The following is a 15,000-nucleotide window of genomic DNA, read 5'->3' on the forward strand; positions in this document are numbered from 1 at the left end:
TGTATTTCCAGCACCGTCTAATACCACACCACCACAACAACACTATCATTACTACAAGTATAACAACCTCGATGTAAACACTTCATCACACCAATCTACAACCCACCCACCCCATCTACAACCACCTGTGTTGTATTCCCAGCACCTTCTAATACCACACCACCACCATCTCTTCACCTCACCTCATCCTAACTACCCACAAACAGCTTCTTCTCCATCTAGTACGAACACCCCGCATAGCCCAAATCCTCAAAAGCTAAGCTCAAAACCCCCCACTTGCAATCACTTCTTGCTCACCCGTGGCGCCCGGTTCAGACAAGTAACACCGCATGACTGGAAAGAAGAATAGAAAAAGGAAAAAAAAAATACACACGTACGTGGTAAATCTAATATGATCTTCAGTCCCTCAGGAAAATATACGAGTGTGAGGATAGGCGAGGCGAGGCGAGACGAGGGGACAACGAGATGTGTGGTAGTTACCTGTGTCTGAAGACCAGCTCGGAAAATATAGCATAGAGCGAGACGGTAGTCACAAATATAGCATAGAGCGAGACGGTAGTCACAAATAAAGCTCCCACGGGATAGAGACGTGTTCTCTGTACCCTCGGCCATGGACAGACACACACACACCCACACACACCCTCCCTCCCCAAAGCCATGGGGTTGTGCCGAGAAAGAAACAATAACCCCCCCAAAAAACAAACAAACAAACAAACCCCCATCTAGAATTACACCCACTGGTAAATATATACACAGTGTATACACACACACACACACAGAAGTGGGTGTACGATACACCCCCCCGAAATGCGTGATACGAACGCAGGGTAGGAAGGGGGGGGGGGCCCTCGTGGTTGAGAGAGAGAGAGAGAGAGAGAGAGAGAGAGAGAGAGAGAGAGAGAGAGAGAGAGAGAGAGAGAGAGAGAGAGCAACAGGTGACAAGCTTCGGTCGGTTGGGTGGCTGGTTAGGTTAGGCGGGGTTGGCTGCTCTGACCCACCCTACCTCCGACGATGCGTTTCATAACTTCTTTTGTAACTGTGAAGCGAGAGAGAGAGAGAGAGAGAGAGAGAGAGAGAGAGAGAGAGAGAGAGAGAGAAGGGGAGAAGAGTGGAGGGGAGAAAGTGGAGTGGGGGTAGACGGAAGGAAGGTCTCCTCCCCTCCCTCAACCCCCTTCCCTTTCCCCCTTTCCTTCCCCCTTCCTTCCCCCTTCCTCCTCCTCAGGAGGGAGAGTCTGACCCCGAGGGAGGTAAGGGAGGGATACAAAGGAGCAAATCCACCGTCAAGGGAGACAGAAATTAAGGGTGAAAAGAGGGAGAGATATGGAAGAGGTACAGGAATATGAAAGGTGGGGAGATAGATAGAATTTCAGGGGGGAATAGATTTTCGGGGGAGGGGGGGGAATAGACTTTCTAAATCATATAAATTTGAGGGTGATTATCGAAGGAACGTATACCAAACGGGCGACAATGTATGGTAATGTTATTAAGGGAGAAAAGAAAGATTTAGAGTGATGAGAATTTAATAGGGGGAGGGGCGGTGGGGGCGCGGCGGAGGGGCAAGAATTTTGAAGGAAAAATTTTGAGAGGGGGGGGGAAGATTTTTAAAGGAAGACACACACACACACACACACACAAACACACACACACACACACACACACACACACACACACACACACACCTAAGAAGCGAGACTCTGTGGTGAAGAGGATGTTAAAAGACAAAGAATTGAATGAGAGTAAAGGTGTCTTTACTGAAGATTTGAGAGAGAGAGAGAGAGAGAGAGAGAGAGAGAGAGAGAGAGAGAGAGAGAGAGAGAGAGAGAGAGAGAGAGATAGATAGATAGATAGATAGATAGATAGATAGATAGATAGATAGAGAGAGAGAGAGAGAGAGAGAGAGCGAGAGAGAGAGAGAGAGAGAGAGAGAGAGAGAGAGAGAGAGAGAGAGAGAGAGAGAGAGAGAGAGATGAAGGCATTGAGCCCAACCACAATCCATTTCTTCCCCCCCTTCGTTCTTTGTTATCAAGCACCAAGAACATCTACTTTGCCGCCATACATACATACAGACGAGATCAAACACTGAGGGGGGGGAAGGGGGTCAAGCACTGAGGGAGGGGGGGTCAAGCACTGAGGGGGCGGGTCAAACACTGAGGGGAAGGTCAAGCACTGAGGAGGGGAAGGTCAAGCACTGAGGAAGGGGGGTCAAGCACTGAGGGGAAGGTCAAGTTCCATCTGTGGCTCTTGATTTGCTAATTCTTCCTCACTGTAGACACATCCCCCCCTACTTATAATAACTTTCCCACCCTTAAATACACTTACACACTTATAACCTCGACCATCTCTTGACCCAAGTGTAGAGTTCTCGTTCACTGGTCCATCCGGGGATCCTGTGACCCTCTGAGAGGGTTGTGTACGCTCACAGCAATGAAGAAAAGTCGATACTAACACAACTTGGTCTCACATCAACAGTGTGGATGGTTGGCTGAACATCTGTTGATAAGAGTTGAGTGCTTGTGTACACTTTCTTCATGGCCCAAAACGTAGGACCTGCAGTGGCTCCAGATTTTTTTGGGTTATGGACGCTTCAAAACCTGGACGAAGGTTGTGGGCTTCGGCAATCTACCATTACTTCATACATGGACAACCATATGTATACTGGTATGAAGTTTCTCGTTTCGCATTCCTCTGTCTTCTCTTTTGGGTTCCCTGTCCATATATTATTCCTCAAGGAGTTAGGTCTTCTGTTCTTATGGTAATCTTCAAGTTTAAAATTGATTCTGAAACTGCCTCACCCATATTCAGTCTCAACTACTGCTAATTCCTCCTTCTCGATCCTTGTTACGGTGTTATTTTCAAGTCTCCATACCTTCCACACCATTCGTCATTACGTATTTGACACGTGTGGAGGCAAATGTCTTTTTTACACTCTTTTGGACACACTCGATTACCGCAAAACTTTCGTAACATGAACATACTGGTTTACTTTCACCGTCTTCTTGGACCAGTTTATGTCCATTCATCCACCAACCGAAGACTATCAAGGCTCTTATTTACTTCCGTCTCTTGAGAAGTTTTTCCATTTCCCGTTATGGCCCCTCCTGCTCGCTCTATCCTTTTACATCTGACGTAGAACTTTCCACAATTGCATCATCAAACTGGCTTAAAAACAGACTTAAAAACTTCGAGATAAGATCACCAATTACTATTCCCTCCGTGCACACAGAGGACAAGTTTAAAGGTGCTAACTTTATCATGCGACTTAACTCTTTTAATTCTGGGTTCCGTCTTTCTTCTCCTTCTTCTGGACCTCCTCTGTTAGCTCTTTGAGCTAGACGACCAAAGAAACATACATAAGCACATTCCACTTTTATCTCAACGTAGGATGTGAAGAGTTTCTTGAATATTTCCTTATCTATATGCCTGAATGTTATCAAAATAATCGCTATCAGGTGTCCCTATTTTTCTCAACCATCCCCCCTGAAGGAGGAATGAACACCTGGGTTGGGTGTGGGCTGACTGCGCGCACGTGTGTGTACGTGTGTGTGTGTGTGTGTGCTATATTCCAACAGGAGGATATTCATCAGAGGAGACTCTGGCATGAATCATAATGAATCCTGACTCTTGAAATAGAAATCCTGGAGGGGCGTCCCTCGGCCCAGCGAACACTATGGACACAATTTTGAACACAATGACGAGCCTGTGGGGGGGGGTGGTTAGGTGAAGACGACCTTGGGGGGAAGGGGGGCCTGGCCTTTGGAAGGGTCAATACCTGGGTCCTACAAGGTGACGACAAACTCCTCTCTTTTCTTTTCTTTTCTTCTTTTTTTGGGGGGGGGGTCTATCGATCGAGGTAGATATATCAGCGAAGGCGATCTGCCCGACGGCCGTGCGTACTGAGATCGAAACACGTCTCGTTCATGTGAAGGCGGGGGAGAGGGGGGGAGGGGGGAACGGTACACCACCCTACGCCTCGATGGTTGAGGAGGTAGGTGGGTGGGGGGTGTGGGTGGCGTCGACGGAGGGACTGGACGGACGACGACGGATGGTCAAGTCGACGTCTGCGGGGGGGGGCGTCGATAGATGCTTCGTAATCACCTGAGGTCGAGCGTCTTATATACACCCCCCCCCCCGGGCGGAGAGGTCGACCACAATGTCCCGCAGTTCGTGTATTTACGTCGGCTTACGTCGAGGCGCCCCCCCCCCCCCCCTGGTATGTCGAGAGTCTAACCACTTAACGTAACCTCTGGTATGGTAATACGTGTACCGATCCTGTCGTATTACAGTCGTGTTAATCATCATCTCCCCGTTGTTCCGATGGAGGGCGTGTGTGTGTGTGTGTGTGTGTGTGTGTGTGTTGCATCATCACTACCGACGTATGTCTTGCGATCACTGCGACGCTTTGAACTTCCTGTTATGAATCTGTAACACAGGTTCTAATTCCGCTCGCTCCGTCACCTCCCCCACACACACCACAACCCCCATCACCTCCCCCCACACACCACAACCCCCATCACCTCCCCCCACCACACCACATCCCCCCATCACCTCCCTTCCCCACCACACCACATCCCCCCATCACCTCCCTTCCTCACCACACCACATCCCCCCATCACCTCCCTTCCTCACCACACACCACAACCCCCCATCACCTCCCTTCCCCACCACACACCACAACCCCCATCACCTCCCTTCCTCACCACACACCACAACCCCCATCACCTCCCTTCCTCACCACACACCACATCCCCCCATCACCACACCGTGTGTAGGTCACTGTCAGTCCATTCCTCCCTCCTCCTTCCCTCCCTCTTTAAGTATACGGAAGAGTGAAATATCACCTGTGTTGTGGTGTTGTTGCTATACCATCACTGTCACACAACCCACAACTCACTCACTCCTACTAATAACTTCGGTCATAACGCGTGATAGCTTGTTCTATAGCGCGCGTACAACGCTATATCAAGTTAGCAATACTTAACAGGACTATATTCGCAGGTCATTATATATCACACATACGTCCGTGAGAGATTTGATGACCCCAGACGACTATCTCGCCACATAACGATCGTTGACCCTCAACAACCCCCCAGGTCATATCACCCAACAGCTAACTGTCACCTGGTAGTTAAGTCTGGGAACGAGTGTAAGAGCAATTGTGTCCGGATGTGAACACCTCTTCCAACCCCCCCTTCCTCTCCCCCCTCCCCTTCCCTTCCCTTGTACTCTTATAAATACTGAGGGAGGGGAGGGGGGAGGGAGGGAGGGGGTGTGTTGTAATCACCGTGTCTGGCGTTCGAACCCTCCCCCCCTCTTCCACGTAGGGACGAGACGCTTCTAACCAGACGCCTCCTCATTAAAGTCTGAAATGTCATTAGGAAATTCCAAGCGTTGCCGGACACATCGGTCTAAATCATACACACTCATGTGGTCTCGACCTCTTGAAAACTCTGAGATAATGTCACCAAATCCTTTCCCCACCTCTTCTTTTTTCTCTTCGTAATCGAGACATTTACGACACGTTCATATCTTTCCTCCCCTTTTTTCTTTGTATTCAAATCATGGCTTCAACACGTACGGATCTTTTCTTCCCTCCTCTCCCCTTTTTTTCTTCTTTGTGATTGAGGCATTACTACAAGAACAGATCTTCCCTTCGTCATGAAAAACGCGAACGAGAAACTGGAATCAAACGTCACAAACCATCGTTCATCTCCACACCAAGATGGATGATGATTCTCCTCATCGTCTGCAGAGATTCTACGTCTGCCTCGTACGAACACATCCGCGTGAGGAGGTGAACGGTAGGCGGACGTGGCTCGGGTACACACACACACACACACACACACACACACACACACACACACAGAGGAGGGCAAATCAAGTTACCCCAACATCAGATTATGTCAGAGGGAACCAGGTTAACCAGAGAAGTGGCCGGTTGTCGAACCCCAGGTCCTCCTCTTTGGCCACCGTCAGCTACAGACCCCACTGTAGCCTGGGACACCGTCAGCTACAGGCCCTATAACGAAGACCTACCTCCCCCTCCCCCCCCCCCATCCCCTCTCATGCTGTCAGCTACCAGGCCTCAGAGCAGAGCCTTGGTCAGCGTCAGCAACAGCTCCTGAAGACTGGGCTCATGTCAGCGACAGACCTACCCTACTATGGAAACCTTAGCGCAGCGTCAGCTTGTACAGAGTCCCTTAGCCAGGCCACTGTCAGCCCTGACAACCCCCCTCCCCCCCCACCCCCAACCCTACGCTTCCTGGAAGAGAAGAATGTGTTAGGAATGGAGGAGGAACTCGAGTGGGACTCACTTCGAGGTCTATGATGAGAGACGGCGGAGAGAAGAGCGCAGAGGACCAGAGCACCACGCTGTCCAGCCTGTAGGAGGGGGACGTGGGGTACACGGGCGACGACGCCCCGGAGTGGGGCGTCAGGGCCGAGATGAACGGCCCCAAGGGACAGCATGGCGACGAGGGACGGGTGGAGGAGACCGAGGACGGCCGGGACAGGGAGAGCAAGGGAGAAGACGGCCGAGACTTGGTAGGGGACTTCTCGTCCTTGGCCGGCGAGCGATCCAGGCGGTCAAACTTACTGGCCTTCTCCTTCGGCGAGGAGGACCTCCCGCTGCCCTTGGGGGAAGTGGTTGCGGCGGCGTCCTTGGCAGGGGAGGTGGCTCGGGACCTGGAACGCCGGCCCCAGTCCCACCAAGCCCCACCGTCACCTCCTCCCTCCTTCGTCGCTGGGGAGATCTTGCCCGATCGCCGACAGTTCCAGGAGAGAGTTCGGCGATGGTGGTGTGTGGTGGCGGTGGTGGTAGTGGTGGCCTCCATGAGCTAACTCGGGCGGCCGACCAATGACCCTCCAGACGCCATGACGCCCCTCGCCTCCCTCATCATCCTCAAGACACAAGGCGTTGTCGTCTCAAGTGGGACTCGAACCCTTCAAGTCATCTTCAAGAGGGGGCCATTGGGCTCAATCGAATTCCAAAGACGACATTAGAAAAAAAAAAAGAGGAAATGAAAACACTAGTCTATACACATTTCCTTCACCTCTTATTCAGAAGCCTGCTGGAGGGTTGACACATGCTGGAATGTGCCAATTACTGCTGGGGTAATCGGAACACAGAGACACCTCTCTCTTTCTCTCTTTCTCTTTCTCTCTCTTTCCCTCTCTGTGCATCGGAGGAACGCAGGCGAGGTCTACGCCACACGATAAGTCCTCCTTCGGTCTCTTTCTCCGTTCCAGGATCTACCCACAAGGTCTTCCAGTTGATTCCAGCGATGGGAGTTCGGTTGGCTCCAGTGTCTCCACCACCACCTCCTCTTCTTCGCCCCTCGTTTGCCGCCGGTGTGCCTAGTTACGTGATGCAGTTCCGTCGTTAAGTCACGGAAGGCGCACAAGGGCACACCACCGGACGCATATTCTTCCTCGGATTTCAACCTCCCACGTCTCCAGGGCTGACCATCAAGACACCTCTGTCCAATGAGCCTCACTCAAAGGGAAAAAAAGAGGAGGAACTGTGGCCGGCGAACGAGCCTTTTAAGTTTTCTACGCATACGTCAACGCACACGTACGCATACGTCAACGCAGACAACGTTTTAACAAGCCGTCAGCTGATCACTTGTTCTCACTCACACACACGCGCGCACACACGTACCCCGACCCCCCACCACGCGAAACGTTTTTGTATACATATAACACTTTCCGTATACATGGGGTAAACGTTTTCCGTACACGCCTCAGTTCACAGAGAGGCCCGGATAACGACACGACGATGAATTTAAATCCACTAACATTGCTCTGGGAGCGAGGAAATACAGAGGAGTTAGGGTGGGAGGGCTGGCTTTCTCTCTCTCTCTCTCTGGCTCTACCAGAAACCGATTAATTTCTGCTGAAGAATATCCTTTTTTAGAGATATATATATATCGAATCCGTTTCAGTAAAAAAAAAAGGGAGAGAAAGAGGGACAAGCACCCCCTACACACACACACACACTTCCCCCTTTCTCTTCTCCCCCTGGGATCCACAAGGGGCAACGGAGTGACTGAGAGAGAGGCGCGTGGACTCCACCAAGTCCCCCATAACACTGCCAACTCACCAAGCCACCACCAGCTCCAGGAGGTAAATCCAGCCAACAGAAAACGGGAACTCGTGTCAGGCTCTCCAGCCGAGGGGAAAGAGAGGGTTCGAAAACACCAAGGGTTCAGTCTGGAAACCCTGGAAACCCTGGAAGCCCGACACCCCCCCACACCCACCTCCTTCCCCCCCCCCCCTCCCTCCGTACGTACGCACGTACGCACGTTGTTCGAACAAGAACCGTCGCGTAGAAAAGGGGATGTGGGGGAGGGGATTTTCTTTCTTCTTATTTTTTTTAGAACGCTGCGTTCTGAACAGGGGAAAGAGCTCAGTCACTGTTCGTTATAACGTAATGAAGAACAATGTGTACGCTATGGATAAGAACGTTATAGACACGGCGGTGTTCTCATGAACATATGAAGAACACGCGCACATTCTTCAGATAAAAAAAATAACGGTACGTTCACACGTAGAACACATTTACGTTCACAACAGGAACACGATGAACAAACCCTTGTTCTACTGAAGAACAAAGTTACGCCGTGAACAGGAACAATACACACGTTCCTCTGGCTTTGATGACGGAGAGCGAAATGTTACAGGGACCAAATGAACATCGAAGGCTTCGCAGTGTTCAAATCTATGAACAGGGCAACACGACCCTCGAGAACGAACTCAGCATAGCAGTGCGACCCCTTCGGCACGACGGTACGACCCTTGAGCACGACGGTACGACCCTTAAGTACGACGGTACACCTTGAGCACGACGGTACGACATCTTAAGCACGACGGTACGACACCTTGAGCACGACGGTACGACACCTTGAGCACGACGGTACGACACCTTGAGCACGACGGAATGACCCTTGAGCACGACGGTGTACGACCCTTGAGCACGACGGGACGACCCTTGAGCACGACGGAATGACCCTTGAGCACGACGGTGTACGACCCTTGAGCACGACGGGACGACCCTTGAGCACGACGGAATGACCCTTGAGTAAGACGTTACGACCCTTGAGCACGACGGTACAACACCTTGAGCACGACGTATACGACCCTTGAGCACGACGGTACGACCCTTGAGCACGACGGTACAACACCTTGAGCACGACGGTACGACCCTTGAGCACGACGGTACGACCCTTGAGCACGACGGGACGACCCTTGAGCACGACGGTACGACCCTTGAGCTCGACGTTACGACCCTTCCTCATGATGACCTGACACCCTCCACCCCCCCATCTCTGACCTGATCTGTAAAGGTCAGGGTCAAAGGTAATGATGATGGGTAATCAGGCTCGATGGGTTAAAGTAATCACTGTTCATGGAGGGGTAATTACGGTGTGTAATCAACTTGCTAATTACCTTAGAACGGGCAATTAAGGTAGACCAGACGAGTTATGGTAGAGGAATCTGGACTGACCAGCTTAAGGCAGATAAGCTTGGGGAAGTCGGGACCAGGTGTAGCTGGGGAGAGGGGAGAAGCTGGGGAGGATTTTGGAAACCTGGGGAGGATTGGGGAGAGCTGAGGAAGGACTGGGGAGAGCTGGGAAGGATTGGGGAGAGCTGGGAAGGATTGGGGAGAGCTGGGGAAGATTGGGGAGAGCTGGGAAGGATTGGGGAGAGCTGGGGAAGATTGGGGAGAGCTGGGGAAGGATTGGGGAGAGCTGGGAAGGATTGGGGAGAGCTGGGAAGGACTGGGGAGAGCTGGGAAGGATTGGGGAGAGCTGGGGAAGGATTGGGGAGAGCTGGGAAGGATTGGGGAGAGCTGGGGAGGCCTAAGAAGCGCTGAGGAAGGATGGAGGTGAGCTTGATACGACAGGGGAGGAGCTGAGGGTTCCTGACGTGGCCAGATGAGAGCTGGAAAGAGCTGGGGAGGACTGAGGAATCTTGGGGAGGACAGGAGAGTCTTGGGGAGGACTGGGAAGGGCTGGGGAGTGTTGGTGAAGACAGGGGCGTCTTGGGGAGGACTGGGAAGGGCTGGGGAATCTTGGGGAGGACTGGGAAGTCTTGGGGGGGACTGGAGAGTCTTGGGGAGGACTGGGGAGTCTTGGGAGGGCTGGGGAGGAATGAAAAAAGAGCTCTGAGGAAGGTAATGCGCCAGTCTGGCGTGAAAGTCTTAAAGAAAAATGGTTTCTGCTTCACATTAGCGCCGCCACCCACGCGACCGCCGCCCGCCCCGCCACCCCCACCCACCCGCCACCCACACGACTGCGACCGCCCACCACCCACGCAACCGCCCACCCTCCGACAACCACGCACAGACACAGACCCGATAAACAGCAGGAAGAACTCACGAAAACGAAATGAGTCTGAAAGGGATGTGTATACGAAATCCCATGCAACGACTGCAATGTACTTGGGACCAAGTGGGGGAAAAGAATCGAATTCTAGAATGAAGAAGCATTAGTATAGCCTTCATGTTGGACAAGAATCAAGCGCTCAGTTCTTGCATAAGCGAGACTTTGGTCCACCCTATTCAACAACACTCAGAAAACTTCATCTTATAATTCATTCATTGAAAAAAAAAGAAATATCACTGAATCATGCGTTATTGATCATAGCTTTCATAGCAATCTCGACCATGAGTCTACGCATGAAACAAAATCATGTGATCCTAGCATGGTCAAAAGGCCTTTCGCCATGTACAAAAGTTTACAGTCTAATGCATGACCATGACCTATGATGACCCCAATCCTTGCCTTTTTGGTGACCTGACCTCTACGTTTAGTGACCATATTTTCTTCTAACTTGACTTTCCCGCCTGACACTTAGGTAACGGGGTCATGCGCCCTTTCATGCCATGCGCCCTTTCATGCCATGCGCATCTCTCTCTGTAAAAACCTACTTTGGTGCAGAGTCTCTGCCTTCCTGAACACGAGAATCATCACAAAAGCGTTCGACATTTTCGTGTTTCGTTTTCCTTGTGGCCACCAGCGTGTGTGCGTGTGTGTGTGTGTGTGTGTGTGTGTGTGTGTGTGTGTGTGTGTGTGTGTGTGTCTCCAGTGTTCCCTGAACGAAATCTTCCACTCTATACCAACGTATTCACTCAACACCTCTCACTTCTCATCCATATCACTCGCTCTCTCACACTCGCTCTCTCACCTCGAGAAGACCAGGTGCAAGAACTCATTTTGTCTCACTCGGGGGCTAAAGGGAAAAAGCGGGAGGAGGGGAAAGGGGTGGAAGGGGTTAAACATGTATGCCTGGGGCCTGATGAGAGAGACACGAACCCCCCCCACGAACTCCCATTCTACCAGGAGGAGGACGAACAGGAAGACGAAGAGGAGGAGGAGGGAGGACGACGAAGCAGGGAGGGAGGAAAATACATGTTTGCATTGCTAATGGACATATCCAGTGGGTTCCACACCTTCAAGGGAGAGTTTTCAACCCTAGTTATTACGTCCGGTCCGATTTAGATTGGATGGTGATGCAACTTCTGTAACAGAGAATGATAAAAGTCAGGGAAGCCAGCTCACAATTACCGATGGGTTGAACACGTCTTTTAAAGGGAGGAGTACTTACGTGAGGAGGCGCGGCCAAAAAAAGGAATATGAGGTTTCTCTCTGTGTTGACACTCCTCTCAACTCCCTCTTACAGACTCCCGACTCCCTCTTACAGAGTCCTCGACTCCCTCTTACAGAGTCCTCGACTCCCTCTTACAGAGTCCTCGACTCCCTCTTACAGAGTCCTCGACTCCCTCTTACAGTGTCCTCGACTCCCTCTTACAGACTCCTCGACTCCCTCTTACAGACTCCTCTCGACTCCCTCTTACAGACGTGTGTGGTACTGTCTGGGTATCTATTATCTACTCCAGGGATCTGTCTGTCTATCTATCTGTTATCTACTCCAGGGATCTGTCTTTCTATCCATGCTATTACCTACTTCGTGGATCTGTCTGTCTATGCTATTTACTGTCTACTCCAGGATCTGTCTATTTATGCTATCTACTGTCTACTCCAGGGATCTGTCTATCTATCTATACTATCTTATCTACTCCAGGGATCTGTCTATCTATCTATGCTGGTTGCGGAGTGTAACAGCTGCATGGGACACTGCTGTCAACTGGTGGATGGGGTTTAGACAATGAATGCGACTGGTTTACCGTCACTGGAAACTTAAGACGCACTATGACCTGACCTAACCTGACCCGACCCAATCAGCTTCAGGTCACACCGTCCTACTCCTCTCCACCAATCTTTCATAATTAAAGTTTTCCAGCCCCTTCTCCTTCACAATACTCCATCTCCATTTTCTTATTCACCTTCTTATCATCACTTCATCTTGGGATCTGACCTCCATCAATCCCTCTATATCTTCACCATCCACTATCCCCTTCAACATCCACCATCCCCATCTTGATGTTATCGTCCTCCCACAGTTCCTATCTTATCTTGACCATCCACGACTATCCATTTCGTATTCCATCGCCCCTCCAACCCTCCCTCTATACCCGTGGCTTCAACCACAACACGTCCCCTTCAGCTCCCTCCCTCCTCTATAATCCTCCGTCTATACCACTAACATTCCACCCTCCCTCCCTCCCTCCCTCTTTCCCTCTCCCTCCCTCCCTCCTCTCCTTCCTTCCCAGCCCAACAGATACGCTCAGAAGACACGACGACATCCCCCCCCTCCCTCCAATCTGTTGCACCTATATCTGTCCCGCTTCCCTTACCCTGGAACCCTCAGGCCCTGGAAGAGAGGAAGGAAGTGGTGGTGGTGGTGGTGGAGGTGGAGGTGGTGGTGGTGGAGGGGGGAAATGATCGTCGTCTTCTTCCCCCCCCCTCCTCCTCCCCTCCCTACACCCCCCCCCCCCCCCAGCAAGTGATAACAGATACCCTCACCCGTGTTGACCTCGCACGACCTCCACATTAGCTGGATTAGAGTCGGAGAGAAACATGCGTTCCAGGATGCCCCTCTCCTCCCACCGTTCTGGCATGTTTACGTTGAGCCCGAAGTAATTGGGGGAAGGGGGGTTGATATATATATATATATATATATATATATATATATATATATATATATATATATATATATATATATATATGGATATTATGGGGAATGGAACGAGGTCATTGATCCACTGAGTAAGGCGGTACGACCCCTTTTGTCTCAAACCCACCCCAAGGGGAGAGAGAGAGAGAGAGAGAGAGAGAGAGAGAGAGAGAGAGAGAGAGAGAGAGAGAGAGAGAGAGAGAGATGGGACAGGGATCTGATGGGAAGATGGGGGAAAACACCTCCCCCCTCCCCTACCTTCATTTTTCTTGACGCAGTGGCAATACATCACCATCACCATCACCACCAGTCCACACCTTCCAGTAGACCACTAGTACTCACTCCACCACAGGCCCGGCTCGTCCCTCCCAAGTCAAATTCTTTAATCCGTTAATAAATAGCAAATTCATGCTAAGGGCTCGCTAACGACCCGGGTAAATGATTCACGTAACGGAACCACTCGAAGCTGGAAGGTCCTCGTTAAACCGGGGGGGGGGAGAGGGAGGCTTGACTATGAGATGTTTCTTCGAGGTTGTTGACTGGAAGAGACTGGAATCCAGGCAGTCAGTGGCCTGGAAAATAAGCACGTCAATGATTCCATCTGATATTTTGTTGTGGATTTGGGAGACGGAGATGCACGCAGTCTTTCCAGCGATTACCCATCCGTCGAAGGCACGGAAGGAGAATCTCAAGAGATCGAAGGAGATTATGTCAGCTCCTTCCAGTATTCACCAACAGCTACAAGAACGTTAACAACATCCAAATAAAACAGTTGTGAGACTCATAAATACCTAATAACATTTCCAGAGCTCGTGAAAGTCGGAGAGAAAAGTTTTATGATCCTTTCAGTGGCCAAATGATGTTCTACGCTTAGGATCCAGAGACAATTCCAGGAATCGAAAGTGATGACAGATCCTGACAGTGATGAACACGACTCTCCGGCGTCCTAGAAACGCACGCTGAGAGTCCAGGTCCTCTAACGAAGTGACCAAAGACAATTCCAGGATCCCACGAGCGGCCAAAGACATTTCCAGGCCCCTTCTAATGACCTAAGACATTTCCAGGCGCCTTCTAATGACCTAAGACAATTCCAGGCCCCTTCTAATGACTAAGACAATTCCAGGCCCTTTCTAATGAATGAAAGATGGTTCTGTAGACTTCGCCACAGACGAATGGATTTCAGAACCATGCCAATGGCCAAAGACATTTCCAAGATCACGCGAAAGACCAAAGCTAATTCCAGGACCCAACCAATGATCCAAGACGGTTCCAGGCCCTCCTGTAATGGCTAAAGGCATTTCCTGCACCACGCAAATGACCAAAGACAGTTCTACGATCCTGCCAATGACCAAAGATAGTTCCTAGGCTTTGTTAATGACCAAAGTCAGTTCCAGTGTCCTACTAATGACCAAAAGCTGTTCCAGGAGCCCTACCAACGATCAAATAAAGTTTCAGGTCATCGTCTGTAATGAAAAACAGTTCCAGGGCCTCATTCGTGACCCAAGTCAGTTCCAGTGTCCAGCTAATGACCAAAAGCAGTTCCATAACCCACTGTCACGCCAGTGACCAAAGACAGTTCCAGGAATCCGCCCAAAACTCCAGTAGCCAAGGGTAGATCAGATACATGGAAAGCTGGAAAGGGCACCCTCCTCTCTCTCTCTCTCTCTCTCTCTCTCTGCCATTGAAGAAAGACACATCAAGGAACCTCGAGAATGGTCAAAGGCCGCCTCACAAACCCTCCAGTGAATATATTAAAGTCGAGGACCTTAAATTGGCTTCCAGGCCCTCCGGAGGTTCGTATATAGTTCTACACAGAGAATGAGAGAGAGAGAGAGAGAGAGAGAGAGAGAGAGAGAGAGAGAGAGAGAGAGAGAGAGAGAGAGAGAACAGATCTAAGGAGCTCTGTATTATACAACAAGGGCAACA

At 50.7% G+C, this 15,000-nt stretch overlaps 1 protein-coding gene across 10 annotated transcripts in view; it reads right to left on the minus strand.

Moving 5' to 3' along the window:
- LOC139761441 (pleckstrin homology domain-containing family G member 5-like) overlaps positions 1–15,000 on the minus strand; it is a 593,230-nt gene that overhangs the window by 138,720 nt on the left and 439,510 nt on the right. Inside the window, exon 1 of one of the 10 annotated variants that reach the window (XM_071685648.1) lies at positions 6,312–8,062. The exons of the other annotated variants lie outside the window; for them this stretch is intronic. Within the exon in view, the coding sequence (XP_071541749.1) occupies positions 6,312–6,830 (519 nt within the window). The 5' untranslated portion in view covers positions 6,831–8,062. Of the gene's footprint in view, positions 1–6,311; positions 8,063–15,000 lie in introns of those variants that run through there. 10 annotated transcript variants of the gene reach the window in all.

This window comes from Panulirus ornatus, chromosome 40 (assembly GCF_036320965.1).
Source record: "Panulirus ornatus isolate Po-2019 chromosome 40, ASM3632096v1, whole genome shotgun sequence".
Taxonomy (NCBI): domain Eukaryota; kingdom Metazoa; phylum Arthropoda; class Malacostraca; order Decapoda; family Palinuridae; genus Panulirus; species Panulirus ornatus.